Consider the following 27,112-nt stretch of genomic DNA (forward strand, 5'->3'; position numbering starts at 1 on the left):
TGAATATGTTTAACTTTTTATAAAATCCTGAAATATTCATTGGAGCAGGCTCAGATCCTGGGGTCTCCTCTCTTTAAAGATAGTGCCCTAAACAATGAGTTGTTGACTTAATCTCAAACTCTCTCTCTCTACCCCATTGAAGAGGTAATTAGACTATGATTAAATGGAAAAGCTTCAAAAGTGTGGATGGGAACTTTTCCTTCCCTTGCTAGAAATGTAGGAGCAGAGTCTCATCCAGTTCCCTCCACTTGTTTTCTAAAACATGAAGCAATATGGAAAGCTCTGCTGTGCATCCCAGTGAAGGTTTGGTTAGAGGGCCTCCATTTCCTTCAAAATATCCCTTCAACCTTTGTCTTCAGCAATTTCTTGACATTGAGAATGATTGTCCTCCACGATTGTCTATCTGTGTCTCCAAAGATGTCTGATGAGGCCTACCTGGGATCAAGAAACTCTACTGTAGCTGGAACATGTATTTTCGTGTGGGATGGGTGGCACTGGATTCTTGATTTGGCCCATGACATGCTGTTTCTGCCATTCCCACTTTTCCATCTTGTTCATGTTGTAAGGTATCAAATGACTGTGATCCCTGCAGAAGACTGTTCCTCCACTAGGGGTGGCCTTGGGTAGTCTTGGTGTCCCATGAGTTGACATCAGTGTTGTATTTTTTAAGTTGGCCTTCAGGACGTCCCTGAAATGCTTTCTCTGCCCTCCTCATGTGCATGTGCCTTGGCTGAGCTGGGAAAATAAAACTTGCTTCACGAGTTCAGAGTTGGACATCTAGATGTCATGGCTGGCCCAATGAAGTTTGTGTGAGATGATCATCACCTTGATGCTCATGGTGTTTGCTTGTGAGAGGACTCTAATGATGATGTATCTGTCTTCCCACTGGATTCTGAAGATCTTCTGCAGGCAGCGTTCCTGGAACTGTCCCAACAACTGTAAATGCCTCCTATACGCTGTCCATGTCTCAGCTCGGTACAGTAAGTTGGGGATCACCACTGTTTGATAAATCATGAACTTGTTTTTGGACATGATGTCACAGTCTTGCAACACTCATTTCATCAGGCTTCCAAAGGCTGCACTTGCACATTTGAAGTGATATAGTATTTCTTTGTCAATGACAGCCTTTTGTGAGAAATGCCTTCTGAGGTATGGGAAATATTCAGTGTTCTCTAGAGTCTCACCACGACTATAAATTACCACATATGGGGACTTTTCATTAGGAGCTTGTTGGTGGAGGACCTTAGACTTCTGAATGTTTAGCATTAGCCCCAGTTTCTTGTATGCCTCGGTAAAGATGTCGACAATTACCTAAAGGTCTGCTTCTGAGTGAGCACACGCTACAGCATGATCAGCGAACTGGGGCTCAATGATTGAGGTCGGCGTGGTATTGGTTTGGAGTCAGCTGAGCTTAAACAGCTTACCATCCATTCAGTAGTTCAGCTCCATTCCACCTGGAACCTTGTTGGTGGTCAGATGTACCATCATAGCAAGGAATGTTGAGAAGTGTTACAGCCTTGCTTAACTCCCATCTTAACTTCTAAAGGATATGTGATAGGTCTGGTTTTGAGAACCACCACTTGTGTACTGTCATGGAGGAGGCAAAAAATGGTGATGAATTTCAGTGTGTATCTTTATTTCAGAAGCATCTGCACAGCACTTCTCGGTTGATAGTAGAAGGCCTTCCTCAGGTCAAATAAGGCCATGTAGAGAGGTTTATGATGTTCCTTGCATTTTCTTGGCAGCTGGCAAACTGTGAAGATCATGTCAGTTGTGCTTCTTGATGCCCTAAACCCACACTGAGAAGAGGTCTTCAGGAAATAGAAGGAGAAGGTTCAGGTGGGTTCTTGCCCATTATGATCTCATTTTTACCATTATTTTTTTCTGGAGAATGGATCACAAAAATCATAATACTTTTCACATCACTGCTCCTTTGGGAGTTACGAAATGCCCAAAGCAACCACACACATGCTTTTTATTCAGTAGGGTTGTGTGAAACAGCACCATTTCGTTTCGACATCCATTTCGCTGTTTTGAAGGGACAGTGTTGTATTTTGCCGTTTCAAAGCACTGTTCCTTTTCATGTCATCTAAACTGTTTTGCTGTTTCAATGCATGTTGATGTTTTGCCCATAGGCTATAATGGGGAATCACAAAAATGCCTATAACTTTGTCATTTCTTTCCTGATTCGGATGAATAGCAGGGATGGTAGATGCTGCTGAGACCACAAAGCCTGTCAAGTTTCAAGGAGATAGGTACAGGGGAAACTGCACCTCAAACTGTTCAGAGGAAAACTCATGTCACTTATAAGTGTGAAGGCACAGGGAAGTGAAAACAGCAGGCTCAGTAGCCCCCACTGAGGCCATGAATCCTGCCAAGCTTCAAGGAGATAGGTGTAAGGGCTTTTGGGAAACCACCTCAAACTGTTGCGAGCAAAACTCATGTCACTTGTAAGTGTGAAGGCACAGAGAAAGTTCATTTCAAACAATGCTTTTTATGCAGTTTTTCTATCCTTCCCCCAGAGCATTGGGATTGGAAGGGACCTCAGGGAAGGAGCTCAGTCACTGGCCAGCTACACAGTCAATATAAGAGCAGTCCTTCCCCCCTCCTCCCCCTCCCTCTCCTTACTTTCTGTTCAGCTGCAAGCAAGCCTGGCTTCAAAACTCAAAATAATTTGAAACTTTTGAAAAGTTTTGAGTGAACGCATTTTGTTTCGAAGCTGTTTCAAAGCATTGTGTTTCATTTCATTTTCGCTGTTTTGAGCTCAAAACATGTTGAAACAGCTTCAAAATAAAATAACTGTTGAAATTTAGCACAGCCCTGTTATTCAAAAGAAGAATCACCAGCTCCTTGGTTACGTTACTATATTGTTATTAAATGAATCCATTTGGAATCTAACTACTTCAACCCTTTCTTTTCTTCCCTTTTGTTTTCTACTTCATTTTCTTTTTCTTATGAAATATATACAAGAGGATTAAGTTTTCAAAGCCTCCTAGAAAATCAAAAATCTCAAAACTTTTCTTTGATCAAAGAAAAGTTCTTTTTCAATGTATTTTATTTTATTTTATGACATTCATTGATCTCCAAAAAGTTCTGTCATAGGTGATTTTATATTCTGGTTTCTAATGTGACTCTGGACTTTTTGTTCTCTTATGGGTAAATATTATCCTATTAACAGGATCGAGATTGATGGGTTCATCTTTCTGAGGTTCACCTCCCAGCCACAGCTCAAGGTTGTTCTCTTTATTTTGTTCCTAATCATTTGCATCTTATCATTTATGGGCTACATTCTTATCATCATCATTGCCTTGGTGGACTCCCGGCTGCAAACTCCCATGTACTTCTTCATCTGCAACCTCTCAGTAGTGGAAATCTGGTACACCACTGTCACAGTGCCCAGGATGTTAGCCAGTTTCCTGGTGGAGAGGAACACAATCTCTGTTTCTAGCTGCATAGCCCACTTTTACTTTTCCTTCTCTCTTTCTGCCATTGAGCTCTTTCTTCTGACAGTCATGGCTTATGACAAGTACTTAGCCATTTGTAAACCTCTGCGTTATTTCAACATCGTGAGTCCCCAGGACCTGCCAGAACTTGACTGTGGTATGTTGGCTCATGGGGTTCATCCGCCTAACATTTGCATCCACCATGATGGCCAGGTTTTCCTTCTGCACCCCAAAAAGGATTAACCATTTCTTCTGTGATGCTGATCAGCTCTTTAGACTCTCGTGCTCTGACACCTGTGCCACCCAAGTGTTATGCTTTGCCTTCAGCACTGTTATCTTTATGACTACTGTCCTTCTCACCATGGCTACTTATGTCCAAATCATAGTCACCATTCTGAGGGTGTCATTTTCTGCTGCCCGACAAAATAGATTTTCCACCTGTGCTGTACACTTTTCTGTGGTCAGCATCTATTTTGGGACACTCATCTATGTGTATGTGCACTCTGTAGTGAAGTATGAATCAAGTGTCAATTAGGTGGTATCTGTCTCCTACTCAGTGGTAATGCCACTGCTGAATCCAATAATATACACACTAAGAAACAAGGATGTGTAAGAGGCCATGAAAAGAACTTTCTTTAGGGGCAAGGGCTAAGTTTGGGAGTTCCTGATTTCTCATGACTTCCCTATTACTATTTTTGGACACCTGTGTTTCTCCATTCCTGTGCTTAATCTAATGGCCCTAGTATCTTTCCCTTGATCAAGTCTCATTGCTTAATAGGGGACCCTTCAGGAAAGGAATATATGAGATAAAAGGGACCAGTGACTGTCTGTACACCCATTCCTGGCTGCATGTTTGGTAAAACATATAGGGGCTTGCCTTTAAGAACTGAGTATTACGAATTTCCTGTTAGGTTCCTTATATATGACTCACTGAAAAGTCAAGGCATCCCAGAACCAGCACTCCATTAATATGGAACAGAAATACATTTAGTTAACATAGATGGAGCTAAATATCAATGGCCAGATCCTAGGGTAGAGTAGAATGGTATATCTCTGTTTCAGGTCAAAAACAATAAAAGCTAGCCACAATATATCCATGAATGTATTTTGCTTTATGCTAGCTACAGATAATATGATAGTAAATAGATTAAAATACTTCTTGGAGCTATTCCTAAAGAATAGTTTGATCAATTTTTTTCCTTTTTTTATATTTTTTTTTCTGAGCTTCAATTACTTGTTAGTAAAGTTATTGCAACCTGACCTTTTTAAAAAAAATGAGCAGCCACAAAATTCAGATCTACACATAGATTTTGCCATGGTAGAGTAGGCATAACATGAAAAGATGTATCCTTATCAGAATCTTTAAAAAAATATCTCCTGATTTTTATTTTTTTTTAAGTAAAAGTATGATGTTTAGGAGTCCTGTGAATATGCAATGGTTGGACTCAACAACAAATTACATTGGAAACCCAATAAAGGAATGGGATATGACATTCTCCATCAAGTTCTCCCAGTTTTAAGGTAAAATTTGGTGCATGAAGCGGACTTTCAAGCATGTGTTTCTCACTAGAACAAGCCAGAATTCTTTGATCTCAAAGTATTAATGACGAAAAGCAGTTAAAAATGGCAGCATTCTGAATTTTTACTAGAACTGCCATGCTATTGCAATGAGAGGGGCAAGCTTTCTTTTTGGGTGATATCTTTTATTGGCCAAGTTGCGATAGGCATATACTGGGTATTCCACTCTGACCTGTGGGAGGGAAGCATACACAGCAGAGCTAAATAGCAGATGGAACAAAAGCTCCATGTTTGAATGTGTCATAGTGAACCAGATTGTCATTTTGTGTTGTATTATATGCTGCTATAATATATATGTTACAAAATGATGCCAAGGGTATATCTGGTGTATTTTATATGTAATACTGATGTTGCATTATAAATACACAAATATACTTATGGACAGGAGATGTAATAACAGACATTTTCCAAACTGAATTGTAAAATTCTGACATTAAATCTAAGAATGGTTTCATGAAGGTTTTTCAAAATGAATAAAGTTCTAAAATTTCTGTTTGTGTTCTGATTCAGTGTGAAAATACAGGGTTTGTTTATTGCCAGATCCCCATGAATTGGAAATTGTGAGTTTCCACCATCTCCAGGTTTGATTTCAACCCTTGTGGTGGTCACTGTGAATTCCAGAGGGACCACAGTGTTCAGCGGTTTGTAGCTGAAGAATCCCAATGCCTGAAAGCCTTCACTTTTTAATAGAAAAGGAAGAATGAAGGGGTGCCAGGGATAGATAAGCTTTTGTGCTTATCTATCTTCTTCAAACATCTCTTCAAACTCTGCTGTTGATCCAATAAATGTTTCCATCAAAAACCCTAGCTTCTTGCATGTTTCTCGGAACATTGTACCTACAACAACGTTTCAACCCCACTAAGAAAGCAAGGATAGGAACAGGAGCACGGGTGCTTCCCTTTACAGAATTGTATAGAAAATGGAAGAAACCGGTTCAATTCCATCTTATGCTTTAAGGGGTTGAAATGGACAAGGAGTTGAAATGCATCTCTCTCACTTTCTAGGGTCTGTTCCCCAAAAACCAGGACTTAGACACCCCCTGCTTTCTTTTGCCTTGTCCTAATTTGGTCTGCCTTGTTGTTGGTGTAACTTATCTTGTGTTATGGGACAGTATGGTACATACTTCTTTGGTTTCCAGGATGTGTGTCCTTGTTGTGTTAGACAACCTGTCTGGCTTGAAGGCTGTGATCTCATGTTATGGCATGTCACCCTTATATACTCAGGCTGTGTTCATCCACTGGCCTTGTTGTGCTAGACAGCCCGTCTACTTCCAGAGCCGTGAGAAGCTGTGCGTGTGTCTCCTAAACTCTTTAGAAATTCATTTAACCCCTGCTGCCTATCTTGACCCCTTAAATGCATATACCTATACCTGTAAGCCAATTCCCAAAAAACAAGCCTTTAAATACCATTTCTAAGCCAACACAGCCTCCCCTACCCCACCTGCAGGAATTTGGCACATGCCAGAGCATATGTGCTGGGGCATGTCCTGGGACAACTAGCAAGGGCACAAATAACCAAGTATTTGCACTGCTATTTGTCCCTTGGGAAACACATGTTTGCACTCATGGGGATGTGCCCTTAATGTTCCCAGGAGGACTTACTCAACATCACATAGTGGATCACAACTTTAGAAAAAAAAAAATTCTATATTCTGCTTTTCAAAAACCTCAGTGTTTATTTTATTTGGGAGCATGTTGAATGAGAGAAAATATGGAATTTTTTGCTTTTGCCAAATATGTTTTATAGTGATCTTCAAAACAATTTAAGAAAATCCATTAACATCCAAATGTTGAATTTAAATAAACATCCAAAAACCTTATCATTTCATCTTTGGATGCTCTCTGGACATTATGAAGCATTGCTTGCAATAACTATTCCAATTATTTCTTTCTTTTTACTGTTCTGCTCTTTTATGGATTGATTTAAAAAAAAAATTTACAGAGATCTGGGAGAATGGTCTCATAATACAAGCTGTTCTTAAATAGATTAGACAGAGGTTATGCTGACGGTAAGGCATCTGACCAAGACATCATTTTTTGTGTCATTCCCATTTAAAAGCTACTGCCATATCAAGAATTTCCATACTCTTTTCTGCAGAGCAATTTTCATATGTCTGTTTTTCAGGCTATAGATGATGAGATTCAGCATGGGAGTTAAGATGCTGGAGTGGATGGAAACCATTCTGTCCAGAAGTCCCGAGGAGGCTGTAGCTGATTTCATATACCTGAAGAAAGCTGTTAAGTAGAACAAACCTACCACAATGAGGTGGGAGCTACAGGTGGAGAAGGTTTTCCTCTGGCCTTCCTTAGAGTGTATCCTCAGGATGGCAGACATTATGTATATGTAGGGACCAGGGTGATGAAGAACGAACTTAATCAAAATATCACCATAGAGACCAGACGCACCACCTCATGGATGAAAATGTCAGAACAGGACAAGTGCAGTAGCAGTGGGAGCTCAAAGCCAAAACGACTGACTTCATTGTGCCCACAAAAATCTAAGCTTAATACAGACCAGGTTCCTTGGGTGAATTTGATATCTTTTATTAGACCAACCCAAATAGTTGGAGAATATTTATTAAGCAAGCTTTCAGGTTCAAAAACCCTTCGTCAGGCTAAGGAAGCTTCAGCAGTTGGTGTGTGCTCTTCCAGGAAATCTACATCTACACGAGGTAGTGACTGCACAGTTGTTACTATGCAGTAGGACTGTGCGAGTCGGCAGTGATTCAATCTGGCTTCAGATCTGGCCTCTTCGGATGCCAGGGATCTGATACAGAGCTCTGGACTGGGTTTATGCTTCAATACAGCCGAATTGACTCCGAAGATTTGAAGCTGCCACGGAGAGCCAGACATAGGGTATAATGGGGAATCAATGAAATGTCTATAACTTTGTTGGTTTTTGTCTGATTTGGATGCCCCTGCTGAGAGCATGAAGTCTGCCAAGTTTCAAGAAGATCGGTGCAGGGGTTTGGGGGGAACTGCACCACAAGCGGTGAACAAGCCAAACTCGTGACATGGGTGACACTGTGTGTGTTAAGGCACAGCAGGGTGAAGGCTGCAGGGGCAGTAGCCCCTGCTGAGCCCACGAAGCCTGCCAGCTGTCAAGGAGATCGGTGCAGGTCTTCTGGGGCCCTGCACCTCTAGCTGCTGACAGACAAAACTCGTGACATGGGTGCTTAACTGGTTACATTAACTCATGACATGGTAATTAACTGGTTACATTAGCTAGGTACTGTATATTGAGCTGGTCCCTGAGTGAATGAGTGACGTGAGTTTTGCTTTCAAGAATATGGGGTGCAGTTTCCCCCAAACCCCTGTACCTATCTCCTTGAACTTGGCAGGCTTTATGCTCTCAGCGGAGGAAGTGTCATCCAAATCAGACAAAAAACAACAAAGTTATAGATATTTAATTGATTCCCCATTATACCCTATGGCCAGATCTCTGAATCATTTCCAAAGCTTCAGAGCCAATTCAGCCGAATTGAAGCCAGAAACCGATTCGGAGCTCTGAATCGAATTGCTGGCATCTGAATAAGCTGAATCCAGACCTGAATCGAATAGTTCCCTATTCGCACAGGCCTAATGAAAAAACCATTTCTCATTGTGACTACATAGTAACTCCAGTTACTGTGCAGTCATATAGTACTTGTTTATACAAGTACTAAATGACTGCGTAGGAGAGCTGTGTGAGGCTTCAGACAGAGCTTTGGATCTGGAGAAGCTTCGGATGTTTCGACGTCTGAAGCAGCATGTCTGGATCGAAGTGCTGGCTTCTTTAGGCTTTCCGAAGTGGTTTGGAGCTTCCGAAGCATTTCAGAAAAGCTTCGGAGCTGCTTCGGCGACCCGGCCATTGGGTATAATGGGGAAATAATGAAATAGCTATAACTTTGTTGTTTTCTGTCTGATTTGGATGAAATTTGCAGGGATGCTTGCCCCTGCTGAGGCCCTGAACCCTGTCAGCTGTCAAAGAGATAGGTGCAGGGGTTCTGGGTTTTGGGGCCCTGCACCTCTAGCTGCTGACAGGCAAAACTCATGACATGGGTGCTTGTGCAACTGTGCGTGTCTTGGGGCACAGGCGGGGTGGGGGGAACTACTGCAGGCCTGGCTGCTAAGCTACTGTGTTACCAATCAATCATGATTTACTCAGGGACCAGCTCAACACACAGTAGCTAGCTACTAGTAGCTACTAGATAACAAATTAATTAGCAAGGATTAATACCTACAAAATGACAGACTAAGGAGGGGAAATAATCAATACAATCAACTGCCCCAAGATAGACACAGTCAGTTGCACAAGCAACCATGTCATGAGTTTTGTCTGTCAGCAGCTAGGGGTGCAGGGCCCCAGAACCCCTGCACCGATCTCCTCGACAGCTGGCAGGTTTATGGCCACAGCAGGGGCTATCATCCCTGCAGCTGTCACCCTGCTGCGCCTTAACACACACAGTGTCACTCCTGTCATGGGTTTTTCTTGTCCACAGCTTTAGGCACAGTTTCCCCCAAGCCCCTGAACCTCTATCCCCTTGAAACGTGGCATGCTTCTTGCTCGCAGCATAAAATACCATCTCTGATTGTTTCATCTGAATCAGCCAGAAGACAACAAAGTTATAGATATTTCATTGATTCTCTATTATACCCTACGGCCGAATCTCTGAATCTTTTCCGACTTGATTCGGAAGGTCTGAATCGATTCAGAAAACCTGAAGCTTCCCGCAATTCAATTCGGATTTGTAGATTCAGCCTCTGAATCATCTGAATAATCTCCAAATCCGAATCATGATCCGAAGCTTTGCACAGCCCTATTTTTCATGACTCTGACTGCACAGCAGTGCGTGATTAGTTCGTAGTAGCGTTGCATCAAGCTTCCTGCCATGTGACATTACTGCACAGTAATCACTGGTTACTATGCAGCCAATGCCTCATATAGATGCACCCAAAGAATATTTGTCAGAGCACATAAAACTCCGACTACCCACACCCCAGCCACCAGCTGAAAGTGGACTTGTATGTTCACGACAGTTGTGTAATGCAATGGATTACACATGACAGCACATTGGTCAGCAGCCATCACTATGAGCATGAAGACCTCTGCACAAGCTGACAAAAAAAGAAACAAAAGAAGAACATTTGTGCAAGGCAACTTTGGAAAGAAATGGTCTTTTCCTTTGCTAGGGTATCTTCCTAATCCTCACAGGAAAACCAATGAGAGGTACTCAGAGATGAAGAATCCTCAGAGGAGAGAAAGGATACAAAAGGAGGGATTTCAGAGCAGCCTCCTAGAACCCATTAGGTCCTGCTACAAAACAGCTTGAATAAACATGCAGTAGCTATTCATTGGGCACATCTACTTGAGATGCTTAAAGGACAGTAGAATTAGTCTACTGTACAGTAGCTTCAGAAAAAAAAAAAGTGTGTGTGCTGGTGTTACTGTGTAGTAGTAACAATTATGGCCCATTAAGTTACTACAGATACTAAACTTAATGTGCTGTAATTATGACACATTCATGAACTTGTAGACATGCCTAGTGAGTATAAACTCGGGGTAGCTTTTAGTCATACTATCTGCCAGGTGATCAGACTGGGTGACAGCAGGGATAATGCAAGGTTAACACAACTTCAGAATGTGTTTCCATTTTGCTCTCCATGACAAGTGCTTACGTCAAGCCCCCATCATTCCTCCTTAACATTTGCTGATTGGAGATATTTATAATTACATTATTCCCACATACCTTTCTATATCTATTGTACCAGGTTTTGATTGTATCATTCTACATGTTTGTCTCGTGATCAATCATGTTAGATGCTATGCACCTTTATGATTTGCTGATTACTGAACCCAATTACAGCATTCCCTACGCATCTCTTGTTTCAGATTTGAAGCTAACATCCTATGTGCCTTTATCTGCTATAGCAGTTGATAGTGATGCTGTCCATCTCAGGAGGTTCTGGAACAGATCCCACATGATCTGGTGCACTCTTGTTACCTTCCATAAAACTTGATACCTGCAGCCTTCTAACGCCTACTGTTTTTGGTCCGCCGCATGGCCTACATATTCCATCTTTTTATTTTTGTTAGTTAATGCTTCAAGCATACTTTGGTTCCAATCTGTGCTACATTGTTATTGTTTCTCAAGTCCAACACTACAACCACATTACACTGATGATGGTTGTATAAAGCACCATGAATTAGAGCCCAGCCCCTAAACATCTGTAGGCACCCTTAATGACTTCTTGGTGAGATCATATTTTAATATTCTCTTTCAGACATGAAGGGCTTGTATTTCTTTAGCCTCTCTCTTGTTATTAAATATTCTTTTTGAACCTGAATTCTTTTAGGCCTTTTCTGAAGCTGAGTGGGCACCAGAATATGGTCTCTCACAATAACTGTATTTGAAAAAATGCATTTGTTATTATTAGTGAATTATTGCACAGTGGTTTAGGACGATATACTTGAGGGAAAAAGTCCCAAAGCCGACAGAGAGTTGCATCATCCATTTTCTGTGTATAAATTAATGAGTGGGAGGTAAGACAAAGAACAGCTCTTCTTTTTTAATATGTACATATCAGGTATTTCTTAGTTTTTACCTCCATTGATACTTTCACACTTGGTATGGTTTTCCCATTTAGAGTTGGTTTTATTCACTGTCCTTTATTGGGGTTAGAACAAGATTTTACTTGTCAGTGTCCAAAAGCTTCATGGCAGGTCACAAATCTCCTCAGTAAGTGACATTTGTGTGAGTTTGATTCTCTTTTACACCTATTTAACCTATTGTTTCCCTTAAGAAAATGCAAATGGAGCCTCATCCCTGCCCCGTCCCCCCACCCCTTGCATTCTTCAATATACTGCTAAAAGCTCTTGCTCATATGCTCAAAGTCAAACTGATCTACCAGGTCTGAGGTAAGGAATTTTTTTTTTCCCTAGGGCAGATTGGCAAGAGACTTTGTGCTTTCTTTCTTTTTGCTTTCTTATATTATATGGGACATAGCCCACTTCCTGGAATCATCTAAGTATATTTTTTTTAACCTATCACCTTACTTGCAGTAACAAAGATAGTGCCGGTGTTCTTGTCTCTCCTGCTCTCTCTCTGTGTGGTGCACATCAAGTTCTTCCTTTATTAGGTACTTTGTAGATGTTGCTGTGGACCCTTTGGGACAAATGTTTGCCTGCAGGCACAGGGGACAGGCCTTAATGACTAGGGAGATCCTCTCCAGTCCTATGCTTTAAACTGCTCCCTCTTTTCTTATAGATGACTTGGTCTACAACTAATTCTCCAAGGCATTATGGTATTACAGATGTTCATTTGAGTATACGTTATTTGAGAGATCTCTCTTTCAGTGAGTTGTGCTATAACAACCATGATTCCAAACTGGATCCTTCTCATTCTTATAGCTAACAGTCTAATGACTTTGTACTATTCTAAAATTTCATGCAGGATGCCTTGGGGATCACACCTTCAGGGATGCTGTGGAACCAAAATAGACTCGTATGATATAAATGACCCTTAGAGAAAGCAGACTCTCCCTTCTTAGATGGCAGAGCTGCCACTTGATTTAAGCACTGTTGAGAACATGTTGTAAGGATCCTTTATTGTCTCCTCTTACATTTTTCTTTATTTCTTAGAACAAGAAGGTCTCCTAGATCATTTCTTCACTAGCATTTGCCAAAGACTGTTCTGTTGTTTTCCTGGGCAGTTATTGAAGCACAGAGGTGGGCTCAAATGGTCTAACTTGAACTGATCGTGTGAATGTGAGTATGTGGATACTGCTGCATTTAAAAGAAGACATTCAAGAGATTCAGGGATTTGAGACTCAGGGATGTGAATATTAATTCAGTGGAGTCATGGATTTCACATGTCTTAGTTAAATTGGATTGAACTTTTTGAAGACACTTTCATACAGAATTAAAATAGTTTTTGTTTGATTTAGCTGAATTCATTGGGACAAATTCAGTGGGTCATAATTAATGTCGCTATCCAAATATTTTAAGGGCCTTGTTACACAGTATTTTTCAGCAGCTCCTGGAGCTCTTAACCTCAGGATTGTCCACGTATTAACACCTTAAAGTGGTTTTAATACTCATTACTCAGCTCAGAGTTATACCACTCCAGGGCAGGATTATTTCTGGGCATCTCTTATTCCATTAAGGTGTGGCCACTCCCCACAGATGTGCTACTCAAGTTGAAGTCCTCCAGTATCCCCGGATCTCTCCCACCCCTCTTACAGAGTAAGGATAGAAGCCTGTCCTGGTTTACCATCCCTGTAGTGGCAACTCACAGCTCCAGCTCCTAGTCCTGCCTCTGCAAACCAGGCCTCTAGTGGCAAGTCACAGCTGTGTCCGTTTGCAGTCTAGAGAAGGTTTTTAGACTAAGGGTGTGACTGCTTCAAACTGTAAGCTAGCACTAACACTGAGCAACAGTTTTGTGACTGACAGTATAAAGAGTAACAAAGCCCTAAGTAGGGTACCTAATCTGCTTTAAATTAATTCACATTGAGGGTTTGTCTAGATGATGAGCTGGAATAATTAATATCTCACTGTGATCTAAGGATGTCTATATCAAGAACTAGTATTTCCTAGTTAATGTACTGTAAAGCCACAATCTAATTTACTATGCAATATCACCCCCCACTTGACACATGGGTTCAGCTGTGTACACTGTTCCTTACTGGTACAGATTTCTGAAATAACCTTTTTTGGATGAAGGAGTATCAAACATTGAGTGAAGCAGTGTGTTTACATTTGTATAACTCATTTGGGAACACTTGAGTCCAATGATAAAACTTGTAGCATAAGAGTAATGTTGTAGCCATAATGGTCCAGAAATTATGCTAGATGCAAAGATTTCTCAGGATGATAAATTTTATTGAACCAACTATGTAGCTGTAATAGAGTTAGACAATATTTTCCATTCAAAAGCTTGTATAACTCTTCCAGCTATATAGTTGGTCCAATAAAAGATATCACCCTAAGTACTCCTTGTCTCAATGAGAAAACTGGAATAGTTCCCAAATTCTGTTCCCTGGAGTAATTTCTTGTTTTAAAATACATAAACATTTGTAATATCTAGGTTGGGATAAACAGGATTAAGAAACTGCTGATAATGCACAAAAATATATTCAACAGATTTATTCCCTTGAGAAATTTAAAAATGTGGAAACAAAAGGCAAAATTATTTAAAAATATAAATGTTCAGTTATGACGACCCTGAGTGTTTGTATTGTGTTTTGATGACGCTTGGAGTCTATAGGCATCTAACGACAGCAAATCTACAACAACCTTTATGTGCGAACTTTTAGATCACAGTCTCAGCTCAGACCTGGGACTAAAACCCAGGCATAATTTCCCTCATCTAATGGCTAGACTCCACTTCTAAAGCTAAATATAGAATATAGGCAACTTGGGCATTTTTACATATGCTTCCAATGTAGTGCCAAGCACTTTTAAGTAGTGAGCTCTGCTAATTAATAGCACCCATGCATCATGTGTATCAGTGGTGCAGTGCATCCCCATGCTGAGAAAAGGGCAGCAGTGTGCTTTGAACTAAAGGACATGAAACATATTTTAGTTCAAAGCACACTGCAGCAATTTTCTCAGAGCAGAGGTGCTTTGTGCTGCTGATATACATGTGTGAGGCTGAAAGAGCACATCAGTTTAATCAGTTAATCAAGTCTTGTCTGGCACGCTGGATTTCCATGTTGGAGCAGGCTCTCTGCATGTGTGTAAGTGCCCCTTGACACCCAGCCACACCATTGTACCCTACTGCATCCCACTCCCTTTTTAGAGCTGGGCATAGAGTTCAGCAATATTGAGTTTGGGCTGTTCTTGTTCATTTTCGTTCTAACACACTACATCTCACTCATTTTCTCACAGCTGAGAATAGCACTCAAGAGACCTGATATTCAGACCTCATGCCACTACTTCTTTCCACTAGGTTGGGAATAAAACCCAGGAGTACTTCAGTCAAACTTCTCAGGTCCCCTGCTCTAGTTCCTAAACGCCACCATTTTCCGAGAGATGAGACATCTCTAACAATTTCAGAACATTTGTGACAGTAATTCTTGTCTTTTTTTTTCTCTTTCGAATGAACTGGAGACAGATGGAATGGTCAAACCAAAGCATTGTGACAGAATTCATCGCTGCCGGTTTCCCCAGCCTCCAGAAGATGTGGCTCCCAGTTTTTTTGCTGGTCTTACTCATGTATTCAGTGACCTTAGTGGGAAACACAGTCATTATCTTCATCACCAGGACTGATCCCAGCCTCCACACACCCATGTATTATTTCCTGGGCAACTTTTCCTTCCTTGAGATCTGGTACACCTCGGTTACTGTACCCAAGATGCTTACTGATCTCCTGGCAGACAGGAAAGTGATTTCTTTCAATGGCTGCATTTCTCAGCTTTATTTCTTCCTTGCACTGGGTGCCACTGAGTGCTTCATCCTTGCAGCCATGGCTTACGATCGCTACGTAGCCATATGCCACCCTTTAAGGTACACTGCCATCATGAGCAGCATAGTGTGTATCAATCTCACTTCCTGGTCCTGGATCATCAGCTTTCTTCTTCCATTGGTACCAGTCATCCTCATCTCCAAGCTCAACTTTTGTGGCCCTAATGTGATTGACCACTTCTTCTGTGATATTCTACCAGTCCTGCGGCTGGCCTGTGTTGATACCCACCTCAATGAGATGCTCAGCTTCTTCATCTGCTCCTCAGTGGTTGTGGCCTCCTTTGTACTGACCATGGCTTCTTATGGAAGCATCATCACCACAATCCTTCAAATCCCCTCAGCTGCAGGACGAAAGAAGGCCTTCTCTACCTGTGCCTCACATCTGACTGTGATCACCATCTTCTATGGCACGGTTTTGTTCATGTATGGCCGGCCCACCAGAAAGTTCTCCTTCAACCTGGATAAGGTGATAGCTGTGTTCTACTGTTTGGTCACTCCACTCCTAAATCCCATCATCTACAGTCTCAGGAACAAGGAGGTGAAGGAGGCATTAAGGAAAACCCTGTATAGAAAACAGGGAAGATTAAAATGACATTGAATGGGATGAAGGAAGGATGACACAGACCCAAGAGAAAAACAGGGGAAAGGGCAAGCATGTGTTGAGTTATAAAAGGGGGGGCGGGGGAGCTATTGTTCTAGAGTTTGTATCAGCTGTTACATTGGTCCAGGACCAGGACGGAGTTACACTGATCCAGGATCATGCATCAATGTAATTCCTTAGGCTGGATCTGGATCACAGGGGCTCCTCCTGGGCCAGATTCATGGGATCAGCTGCAGCTGTGGTGAGGCCATGTTTGTGAGGCAGAATAGAGCCATGTTGGGGCAGCAGCATGGGGGTAGGGCCAGGCAGCAGCGTGGAGCCACCTTCAGTTGGCAATGTGGGCCCAGGGCTGGACAGCTGCATGAGGCTGTGTTTGGATGGTGGCATGAGGCTGAGTTTGGGTGGTAGTACACATCTAGGATCCTGCTGCCCGTGGCCACATCCATCAAGGTCCAGGGATCCCAATTCTGGTGCAAACCACACTACTCAACTTCTGGTAGTCTGCCATGGGCTAGATCCAGCATATGGGTCAAAGGTTTGACACCTTTGTCCTAAAGGTTAACGTAGCAAGGGTTTTCTTACATGTGTATTGTTACAGAACCATGCGGCTTTAACCGTTATAGTGTAACAGCTTATTCTGGTGTTATTTCTTATTGAACAAATGTTATCTCTCTATACAGAAATCACATATTTTATTCTTAAAATGCCTGACTGTATCAGTATTCTTCCCATGCTGGTGTCATTTCTTACCGAGTTACCTAACATAAGGGTAACCAACCTGTGGCATGAGTGCCACAAGTGGCATGTGCACCTTCTGTGCATGGCACAAAGCAGGTTAGGGAGAGGGAAGGCAGCTCAATGCAAATATGGCAAGGAGCAGAAAGCAGAACAGAAGATTGGATAGGGAGCACAGGGTAGAGAGCAAAGCAGAAAAGCAGATTGGGCAGGGGATCTGAGTGGTACTCATGAAGGATGTGGGACTTAATTTGTGGCACTCTTATGAAAAAAGTTGACCTCCACTGACCTAACCCATTTAACAACGTATAACATTTTTATATGCTGAGTACCATTCTGGGACATGTTGAATAGCCTAAAATTTTATAGATTCACATATGATTTGTTACAGCTTCTCAGCCAAGTAGGATTGAACTCATATTTTTGTATGAAATATAGTTTACTAAATAAAATTCATTTTATTGGCAAATGTTTGCAGTCAACTGAACATAATGTCAGTGTACTGGATTTTTGATTTATCAACATGGATTCATAAAGAGCAGGTGATGCCTGACAAACCTGATTTCCTTCCATGATTTTTATCTTTGCATGGTTTTGGATGCTGTCTCCCATGACATGCTTATTAGTGAGCTCAGGAAATGCAGTCTATGGAAGTAGTGCAAAGTATCTATGTAACAGGCTGAATCATCATATTCCAGGACTGTCCAATTTCTGGGCAGCTGGGAGCCACATGCAACACAGAGGACAGACCTAGGGGCTACACAGTCTGGGGATTGCCCTTCAAATCACCCCTTCTGTTTATACAGCTCAGCTCTCCCAAGCCATGTGAACAGCCCAGCTCCCTTTCACTGCACGCAGCCCAGCTCCTCCTCCTGGCTACATGCATCAGGCAGGGACACTGGCTCCCCACAGCCATGTGCACAACCCTCCCCATCCCACCAGCCATACACATTGCTTAGGCAGCCCATCTGCAGCACACAGCATAAGCATCCTGGCTCCCTCCTGTTCCATGTGTGCAGTGCATGCAGCCCATCACACTCCCCTACTACGGGTGCAGCACGGGCAACTTAGCTCCCTCTGCTGTGCCACCCTGCGCAGTAGCAGGAGCAGGAAGCAGAAGACAGATCCTGTTTACCACCTCCTAGCATATAGACAGGAGCCCATGGGCCACATGTTAACAGGCCACCAGTTGACCAGTCCCAATCATACTCAATGGCTCAATATCTAATTGGGAAGAGGTATCAAGAGGATTACTCAGTGATCTGCCTCTATGGTCTACCAATCCTAGGCTCCAGAGCTGTAGCTAAAGGACCACCACTGCTATTTTGAAGCATGAGGGCACTGATACATGAGCCACTCCAGGCACTTTAATTAGAAAAGCTCTCAGAGCTGCTCTAATAGAGCCCCCACCCCCCCGAGCACATGCAAAAATGCACATTTTTGCAGCCCCAGAGCACATGCAAAAATGCCCTGTGGCTACAGGCAACAAGCCAAGGAGTAGTGGCCTTAAATTGTAGGAAGAGTAATTGAGGAAGAACTTTCTTTCTATGAGGCTGGTTAAACACTGGAACAGGCAACCCATATAGGCTGTGGGATCTCTATCCTTGGAAGTGTTTAAGAGTAGAAGAGACAAACATTTGAATCAGATAGTTTAGACAGGGATAATCCTGCCTTAAAACAGGTGGTGCTCAACCTACTCAATCATAAGGATTCACAAAATTATCTATACCTTGATAGTATATCTAGGTGTGTAGCTCATTCCTGAGCTCTTACATGTTAGGCCTTCCCCTGTGTATCTTGACAACCAGGACAAATCAGATAAACATGCTTTGGGAATGTTTAATATCATATAAACTAGTAGATGAAGAGGAAGGGAAAGCCCTCTGCCCCCAGTCCAACAGCTTAAAGTACATATCAATCACCCAGGAAATAGAAGATCCAGCCTTGTTACCTCCTCCATTTTTAGGGCCTAAATTCACACCTCCTCCTGTCCATGAAAGTATCCTAACTGCTAGCCTATAGGTTTTTCTATTTGATTCTTGCTGAAACTATTCCATTGTGCATGGAGTAATTAGCAATTTATTGGCCCAAGAAAGAGAAAATTAGCTTAGAGACTCATGTCTTTAGTCTAAAGACCACCATACTTATTTGTGTGGATGGAGATTTGATTTTCAGACCCCACAATAGAAAATATTCAAGTAAGTTATTAAGTGAGAAAGCTGTCATTGAACAGATTATGAACAATTACATTCCAGAATAGCCTGTCCCTTCCTAATAAAGGCACTGACTCATGAAGGATGAAATGTAGGCCAGTTCGGGTCTCTTTAGGCAGAAGGGGAAATTAAACTGAGGCGTTATTCTTTCTGGATGAGTGGTCTAACCACTGAGTTCTCATGTTGGAGTCCCATAAAATGAGGATCAGCTTCCAGAAGGGCATGTGACACTCACAAATCCTGCACAGATCCTGGTGGACAGAAAGTGAAGAGTGACACTCAGGATCATAGGTTTCATTCTGGATTTTGGAGGTAATGTGATAAATTGTTTAAAGCCTGTTCCCTAATTTCCCCACCAGACCACAATTTTATCAGTTTTGTCTCATAATTCAACCCTTGTTGTTTTATCTCAGTCACAGTTTCCAGCCTTTAGGTGCCTCATCCCAGTCAAAATGTCTGTTCCCAGCCCTTTTTCTTTTCCTACTTTTCTTTGTTCCCTTCCTACCTGGGCATTGTCATTGTTCCTTTCTCTAGTTTTTTTAATCTCGTTTTTCCCTATGAGGACAGGCTGAGGGAAGTGTGCTTATTTAGTTTAGATAACAGAAGACTGAGGAGGGGTTTAATAGCAGCCTTCAACTACCTGAAGGGGGTCCAATGAGGATATAGCTAGACTGTAGGCCTCTGCAAAGAGGCTAGTATTCACTTCAGATTTGGATTCAGCCGATTTGGTGGACAGTGATCGAATCAGGACAGTGATTCGAATTTGGCTGAATCTGATTTGGAGATTCGGCTGCTGCCAAATCTCTGAATCTCCGAATCAGCCAGGCCAGGTCCATCCCCCACCCCTCTCCCAGCCTGTCAATGGCTGCCCCAGTTCCCGACACTTGGGGGAAAAAAAGCCTCGGCTCACCAGGTGCAGCTGGGCAAGGGGTGATCCCTGCTGTCCCCCACTGCCCAAAGCTGCATGGAGGGCTCTGCATGAGCCCCCTGACCTCCCTTCGCTCCCCCAGCCCCCTGCATGGGTGCCCCACATGGGCCAGCTCTGGCCCTTTAAGAAAAAAACAAACAAACCCCGCACTCATCGCTCCTGCCAGCAGGTGCAATCCCTGCTGCCCCTCATTGCCCTGCCCCACGTGGGGGGCTCTGCACGAGCCTCCAAAGCCCTGAGGCCAGTGCAGGAGTGGTGAGTCCTGGGGCTTTTCTTGGCTTTTTTTTTTCCTGTGGCAGATGACAGAACAAGAAGCAATAGTTTCAAGTCGGAACGCAGAAAATTTAGGTTAGATATTAAGAAAAACTCTCATGAGGAAGGGGATAAAACACTGGAACAGGTTACTCAGAGAGGTTGTGGAATCTCCATCCTTGACGGTTTTTAATACCCAGCTAGACAAAGCCTTTGCTGGGAGGAAATAGTTGGGGCTTTGCAGAAGACTCTGGAAGCCAGGTCTCTCCCCTGCCAGAACATTCCCATCACCTTTTGAATCTGTTCAGGTGTATATAATATACTTAAACATACATTCATATTTTCATGGTTTCTAGGGTCAGAAGGGATCTGAACAGATCATCAAGTCCAACCCCCTGCCCTGGGCAGGAATGAGTTCTGGGATCATAATACCCCATCCGGATATCTATCCAACCTCCTCTTGATGACCCCCAAGGTAGAGGAGAGCATCACCTCCCTTGGGAGCCCATTCCAGAGCTTGGCAGCCCTAACTGTAAAGTAATGCCTCCTGATATCAAGCCTGAACCTGCTCTCAATCAATTTGTGGCCGTTATTCCTTGTTAGCCCAGGTGGTGCCCAGGGGAACAGAGCCTCACCTATTTTCCGCTGCTTTCTGCTGGTGAGTTTATAGATGGCCACCAAATCCCCTCTCAGTTTCCTCTTGTGGAGGCTGAATAGATTCAGGCCCTTTATTCTATCTTCATAGGGCCTGGCCTGCTTTCCCCTGACCATGCGAGTGGCTCACCTCTGGATCCTCTCAGTGCTAGCCACATCCCTCTTGAAGCGCGGCACCCAGAACTGGACACAGTACTACAACTGCAGCCTGACCAGCACTGCATAGGGGGGAAAGATCACCTCCCTGGACTTGCTTGTGATGCATCTGTAGATGAATGACAAGGTACAGTTAGCCTTACTGATCACTGCCTCTCATTGGCGGCTCATGTCCATGCAGGAGTCAACAATGACTCCAAGATCCCTTTCAGCCACTGTGTTGTTGAGAAGGGTGTTCCCCAGCCTGTAGGTGTATTGCAGGTTCCTTCTCCCTAGGTGCAGCACCCTGCACTTGTCTGCATTGAATTTCATCCTATTCTCATCCACCCACCTCTGTAATCTGTCTAGATCTAGCTGGATCCTGTCCTTCCCCTCCAGTGTTCCCACTTCTCCCCACATCTTTGTGTCATCAGCGAATTTGGACAGTGTGCTTTCCATGCCCACCTCCAAGTTGCTGATAAAGATGTTGAACAGTACAGGCCCGAGGACCAAACCCTGGGGAACTCCACTGCCCACATCCCTCCAGGTCGAAAACGACCCATCCACCACCACTCTCTGGGTGCAACCATCGAGCCAATTTGCCACCCATCTGACTGTGTAGGAATCAATGCCATTTCATGAGAATGAGGTGAGAAACAGTGTCAAACACCTTCTTGAAGTTCAGGTAGATGACATCTACCTCAACACCCGCATCCAAGGACTTTATGACCTGGTCATAAAAGGAAACAAGGTTAGTCAGGCAGTATCTGCCTGCAGTAAACCCATGTTGGCTGCCCCTGAGCATTACCTCCCATGCTGGGTCCCTGCAGATGTGTTTTTTGATAATTTTCTCAAAGGTCTTCCCAAGGACCGAGGTGAGACTAACTGACTTATAGTTACCCGGGTCCTCCTTTCTCCCCTTCTTGCAAATGGGGACAATATTGGCCCTTTTCCAGTCCTCTGGGACCTGGCCAGAGCACCATGAGCGCTCATACAGCCATGCCAGGGGCCCTGCTATGACCTCCGCCAATTCCCTCAGTACCCACGGATGAAGAGCATCTGGACCTGCTGATTTATACATGTCCAGCCCCTCCAAGAGTTACTAACTCGTGACCCTAGGCATGTTGTCATGTCCCCTGAGCCTGTCTGTAATCCTAGTGGGGGAGTTGTCCTGGTCCCCGCTTAGAAATATGGAGGCAAAAAACTCGTTGAAGAGATCAGCTTTTTCCTTTCCTGCAATCACCAGATTGCCAAGCCTGTCTTGTTGGGCCCCCACATTGCCTTCTTCTTACTCCCTATGTATTTGGAAAGGGACTTTTTGTTATCCTTAATTCTGGTCGCCAGCCCTAGCTCCGTCTCTGCCTTGGCCTTCCTAACCAAGGATTAATATACTTATTATATATATTCATATACGTAATATATACATTATGCCAGAGAGAGAGAAAAACAAGTCTTATAGCCCACAGGCCAGGGAACTCACTTGAGAGCAGAAGTAGACTTTACCTTTTGGAAGCCCCAATGGAAAGGTTCAATAACATGCTCCGGTTTTCAGTCCAAGGGTGTCAAACTCATCACACCCAGCAGGGCATATGAGTGGCATTGGCATAGGGCCAGTCTGTGCTGGATTTGGTCCACAGACCAAATTGACTACAGAATCTGTGACCCTTTGAAGTTCATATCTAAACTTGGTCAGGTCCTGAGTGTTCATTAACTTTTTACCAGATATGTTATATACACAGAGGCAACAAGAGATCTAGGTCTTTGAAAAGGGGGATACGGTCAGGATTGGGCCCTTGACCTTTGAACCACTGAGCTATGTGAGGAGGTGAGGGAATGCACCCTTTTCCATTTCTGAGGCCAACTCAGGCAATCCTTTGTTTTGGTTGACTGCATTTTGGGGCATCTAGCGTTTAAAGCAACTAAGCATTCACAAGGGTTGTGCATGTCACTCACTGGAAACCGTGCATGCCCAGTTTGTGCATGTAGTTGCAAATGTTCCTCCCTGTGAAAAGAGCTATGTGGCCAGTAAAACAATTCCAGCCTGTGCATTAGTAGCTCTTTTGACATTTTTGGTACTTTGTTAATCAAAAATGCTCTGTAAACTACCAAAACTGGATGCACTTAAATGATATGGGATGGAATACAATGCCACCTGAAGTTTCAAGGACCTATCAATATAGAGAAGGTTTGAAAGTGGATCATCATCTTCCCTCTAAATGCTGAGTCCTGGAGTTAGCATGGCCTGGACCCCTTTCTAGCCTTTTGGTATTTTTAATCACTGTTTTTAGGAACATTAATAAAGGGTAGGGCATTTTGAAATTGTAGGGCTTTCCTGACATTTACATTCCTGTAACATAGCATACATCATACTGTAAATGTACATACTGTAAGTGATAAGCTTTGACATAGATACCCTTCACAGATTTTGGTCACCATGTTGCTGAGAACCATTGATTTCTGGCTCATGGGGATGATGTACTTGAAAAACATGGGGTCATTCTAGAACAAGACCACTATTAAGTGGACTGCACAGCTATAATTTCTGGAAAATACAGCGTTGCTATTTCTCATAGATTCTTAAATTCATAGATTGTAAGGCTGGAAAGGACCCCGGAAGATTATTGGGTCCAGCTCTGTGCACCAGGCAGGAAAGACAACTGGGGTCAGGTGACCCCAGGGAGGTAACCGTCCAGACTCCTCTTGAAAATTTCTAGGGTAGGTGATTGCCTCACCTCTGGAGGGAGCTTATTCCACAGTCTGGACACCCTGACTGTGAAGTTTTTCCTAATATTGAGTCTGCACGGTCTTTTAGGAGTTTGTGGCCATTACTCCTGGTTTTCCCCAAGGGTGCCCTGGTGAACGGTTGTTCACCAAGCCCTTGATGCACCCCCCGATGTAGCCATAAGCTGCTACCAAGCCCCCTCTCAGCCTCCTCTTTTTTAGGCTGAAGAGTCCCAGGTCCCTCAGCCTTTCCTCATATGGCTTGCCTTGGAAGTCTTTGATCATATGGGCGGCTCTTCTCTGGACTCCCTCAAGCTTTACCATCTCCTTGTTAAAGTGCGTCACCCAGAGCTGGACACAATACTCCAGCTGGGGTCTCACTAATGTGGTCTCACTAATGCCAAGTAGAGCAGAAGAATCACTTCCTCATCTGCATTACTGAGTGAGGAGGCAAGGGGCAAAGGAGTAGAAATATTTTTGACCAGTTTTAGTCTTGCAGGACCATGCTTTCAAATTCCAACTTGTAAGTCCTTATGAAAATCACAGCCAAGTTTTCTCACTGGTGCAGTTAACTATTTATGTGGGACTCCACAGAAAGCAATGCCTGGGGAAAATTACTCCCAACCTTTGATAAAAATAAACATTAAAACAAAAAAGGCAAATGAAGAGCAGGATATGCTTAATCATGTTTTTATTGAACCACCTGCGTAGTCTGGAGACATAGTAGACAAGCTGTGAAGCACAAAGGGCCCATTTTCATGACTGCAACAGAGGACAATGTTAGGTAGAACTATTACCTTTTTATCCTATTATGTGCAGGGAAGTGGTATCACTGGAGAGGAAAGTTATGGATCAAAAAGAAATGATAAGAAATAGATGCACACCAAGTAGAGAACACTTAAAGTAGATTCATAGCTCCCTAATCTAACTTTGACAATTTCTCCTTTAATGTTTTTACCTTCTGTTCAAAGCAGCTCAACATTTCTATAATTTAACATACTCTTGTAGAAAACAGTGATACTTAATACATGCATACCTATACATAAATACATACCAAATACATTATGTTACCCCCTCAAAAAAAAAATCCAGCCCCACAGCACTTTTACCGGCCACGGGCAGGGGGTCGGACTTGATGATCCAAAGAGGTCCCTTCTGACCCTAGCATCTATGACTCTATTAATTTCAATTAGCTATTCTTTGTGGTTCCACAGTATAATATATTTATAAACGTAGGGTTGAGGAGAGACAGGAAGAGGAAGATTAAGAAGAACAGGAGATAAAATGGAGAAAAATATAGCAGGAGCAGAAAAAAAGCAGGGATGATAAAGAAAGGAGAAGTACGTGGCAGTAAAAAAGATATGGTTAAGGAAGAAGCTAACTAAGATAAGGGGGTGGAAAGTATAGCAGCAACAGGTAGAGATTGCTAATTGAAATAGAGAGAAATAATAATAATAGACAACAAACTAATGAAAAACTAAATGATGATGATGACAATAATAAGGATGAAGAATAGGAAGTAGAATATTCATCAATACAAGATGACAGCCAGAAAGGGGAAAAATACTATGATAATGGATAAAAGGTCTGGGTTTTCCAGAGGTTCTGAGATATTGCCAGGGAGAATGATTTTGCAGTGGCCAGGGCTACTTGCATCGCCCCTCTATATAGTCTTTGGAAATTAGATTGTGGGGGTGGGGAGGGAAGGTATTTACAGCTGGATCTCAACAATAAATGGCGATCCTCTTTGATGACAAGGGAGAAGAAGAATAGCACACCGGAGGAAGGAAAAGAAATGCATGACATTCATTCACATGTTCTCCAGCACATTTCTCAAAGCTGTCTTTACATCTTTGTTCCGCAGAGTATAAATGATGGGGTTTAACATTGGTGTCAAGATACTATATAATGCTGAGACCACCCTGGCAGTACTGGGTGTGTAGCTTGAACTGGGTCTTAGGTAGGTGAAAATACAACTTACATAGTAGAGGATGACCACAGTGAGATGGGAGGAACAGGTGGAGAATGCTCTCCTCTTCCCTTGGGAGGAAGGGATTTTCAGTACAGTTGAGAGGATATATGTGTATGACAGAAGGATGCAGAAAAAGGGTGTCCAGGCAATGAACAGACCAATGGTGAGGAGCAGGATTTTGTTGAGAGAGGTGTCCCCACACGACAGCTCAAGCAGTGGTGGGATATCGCAGTAGAAGTAGTCCAAGTGGTTGTTCCCACAGAAGGGTAGCTGGAAGGCAAAGGTGGTGTGTACTGCAGAGTTCAGGAAACCACTTAACCAGGAAGCAGCTGCCAGCTGGAAGCAAACACTTTTGCTGACAACTACCGTGTAACGTAGCGGGTTGCAAATTGCAACATAGCGATCGAAGGCCATTGCTGCCAGCAGGAGGCATTCTGTGCCCACAAAGGAGAAGAAGAAGTACAGCTGCACCACACAGCCCATGTAAGAAATGTTGGTCCTTTTTGAGAGGAGGTGAACCAACATTTGAGGGATGGTGGTGGTGGTATAGCAGATATCCAGGAAAGCAAGGTTGCCAAGGAAAAAATACATGGGGGTGTGAAGTTTTTGTTCCAGCAAAGTAATAGTGATAATGAAGATGTTCCCCAGGAGTGTGAAGAGGTAAGCAAACAAAAAGGCACTGAAAAGCAAGAGTTGCACCTGTGGAAGGCTGATCCCCAGGATGATGAACTCCACCAAGGTGGTTTGGTTTCTTATATCCATGTGTTAACTTTCATTATATTTCTGCCATGGGAAGATGAATTTCATAAAATATGTATCAAATGATTTGAGGGCAAATAAACCCTTGATACTAATTTTGGATTTGATAAATATGTATTAGAATGGTCAGCTTGAAGTATATTAAACCATAACATAGAGGATTTCTAGTGGGAGGGGGGCATATCTTAAACAGATACTGTGATGATGAAGGTGATATACAATAATACCTAGACCTTACACAATGATTGCAATCGCAGACTCAAGCTAAAGTATAAAAGTAGTAGAGCTCAGTATTCTCATGGGGAAACCAGACAGAGAGAACTGAAGTGATTGGCTTGTTGCCACAGCATGGGTCTGTGAGCAAGTCTTTGAGCATCTCATCTCCTGATTACAATCAACTGTCCCTTCAGCCAGGAGTCATGGCTCTTTACTTTCCCAAAACTGTTTGAAGTGAATGCAAGTCTTTCATAAGGTCTTCATCCAGATTCTTCATTCAGGTCACTAGCACTGTATTGAGACAGAAAGAAAGTAATTGGAACATACTGAGTATAATGTAGATCTTTAGGACACCTTATAATGCTTTCTCAGTCTATATTTTCATATGCTAAGCATCAGTCAAATAGGTTAAGGGAAATACAGTCGAAGAAAATGGTGATAGGAAAGAAAACTTCACAGACA

The 27,112-nt window shown here is 42.9% G+C and overlaps 2 protein-coding genes across 2 annotated transcripts; one reads left to right on the forward strand and one right to left on the reverse strand.

Moving 5' to 3' along the window:
- The first annotated feature begins 15,114 nt into the window (after window positions 1-15,114).
- Window positions 15,115-16,056, forward strand: LOC102367914 (olfactory receptor 6N1-like). Its single transcript, XM_006037246.1, has one exon. It carries the CDS (start codon window positions 15,115-15,117, stop codon window positions 16,054-16,056), a length of 942 nt encoding a protein of 313 aa, XP_006037308.1.
- Window positions 16,057-25,513: 9,457 nt separating this feature from the next.
- Window positions 25,514-26,437, reverse strand: LOC102368167 (olfactory receptor 5V1-like). Its single transcript, XM_006037247.1, has one exon. It carries the CDS (start codon window positions 26,435-26,437, stop codon window positions 25,514-25,516), a length of 924 nt encoding a protein of 307 aa, XP_006037309.1.
- Between the last annotated feature and the right edge of the window lie 675 nt (window positions 26,438-27,112).

The sequence above is a fragment of the Alligator sinensis genome, unplaced genomic scaffold, assembly GCF_000455745.1.
Source record: "Alligator sinensis unplaced genomic scaffold, ASM45574v1 scaffold427_1, whole genome shotgun sequence".
Taxonomy (NCBI): Eukaryota; Metazoa; Chordata; order Crocodylia; family Alligatoridae; genus Alligator; species Alligator sinensis.

Coding starts and splice junctions, on each gene's coding strand:
- LOC102367914 (XM_006037246.1), top strand. CDS start 15,115: ATGGAATGGTCAAACCAAAGCATTGTGACAGAATTCATCGCTGCCGGT.
- LOC102368167 (XM_006037247.1), bottom strand. CDS start 26,437: ATGGATATAAGAAACCAAACCACCTTGGTGGAGTTCATCATCCTGGGG.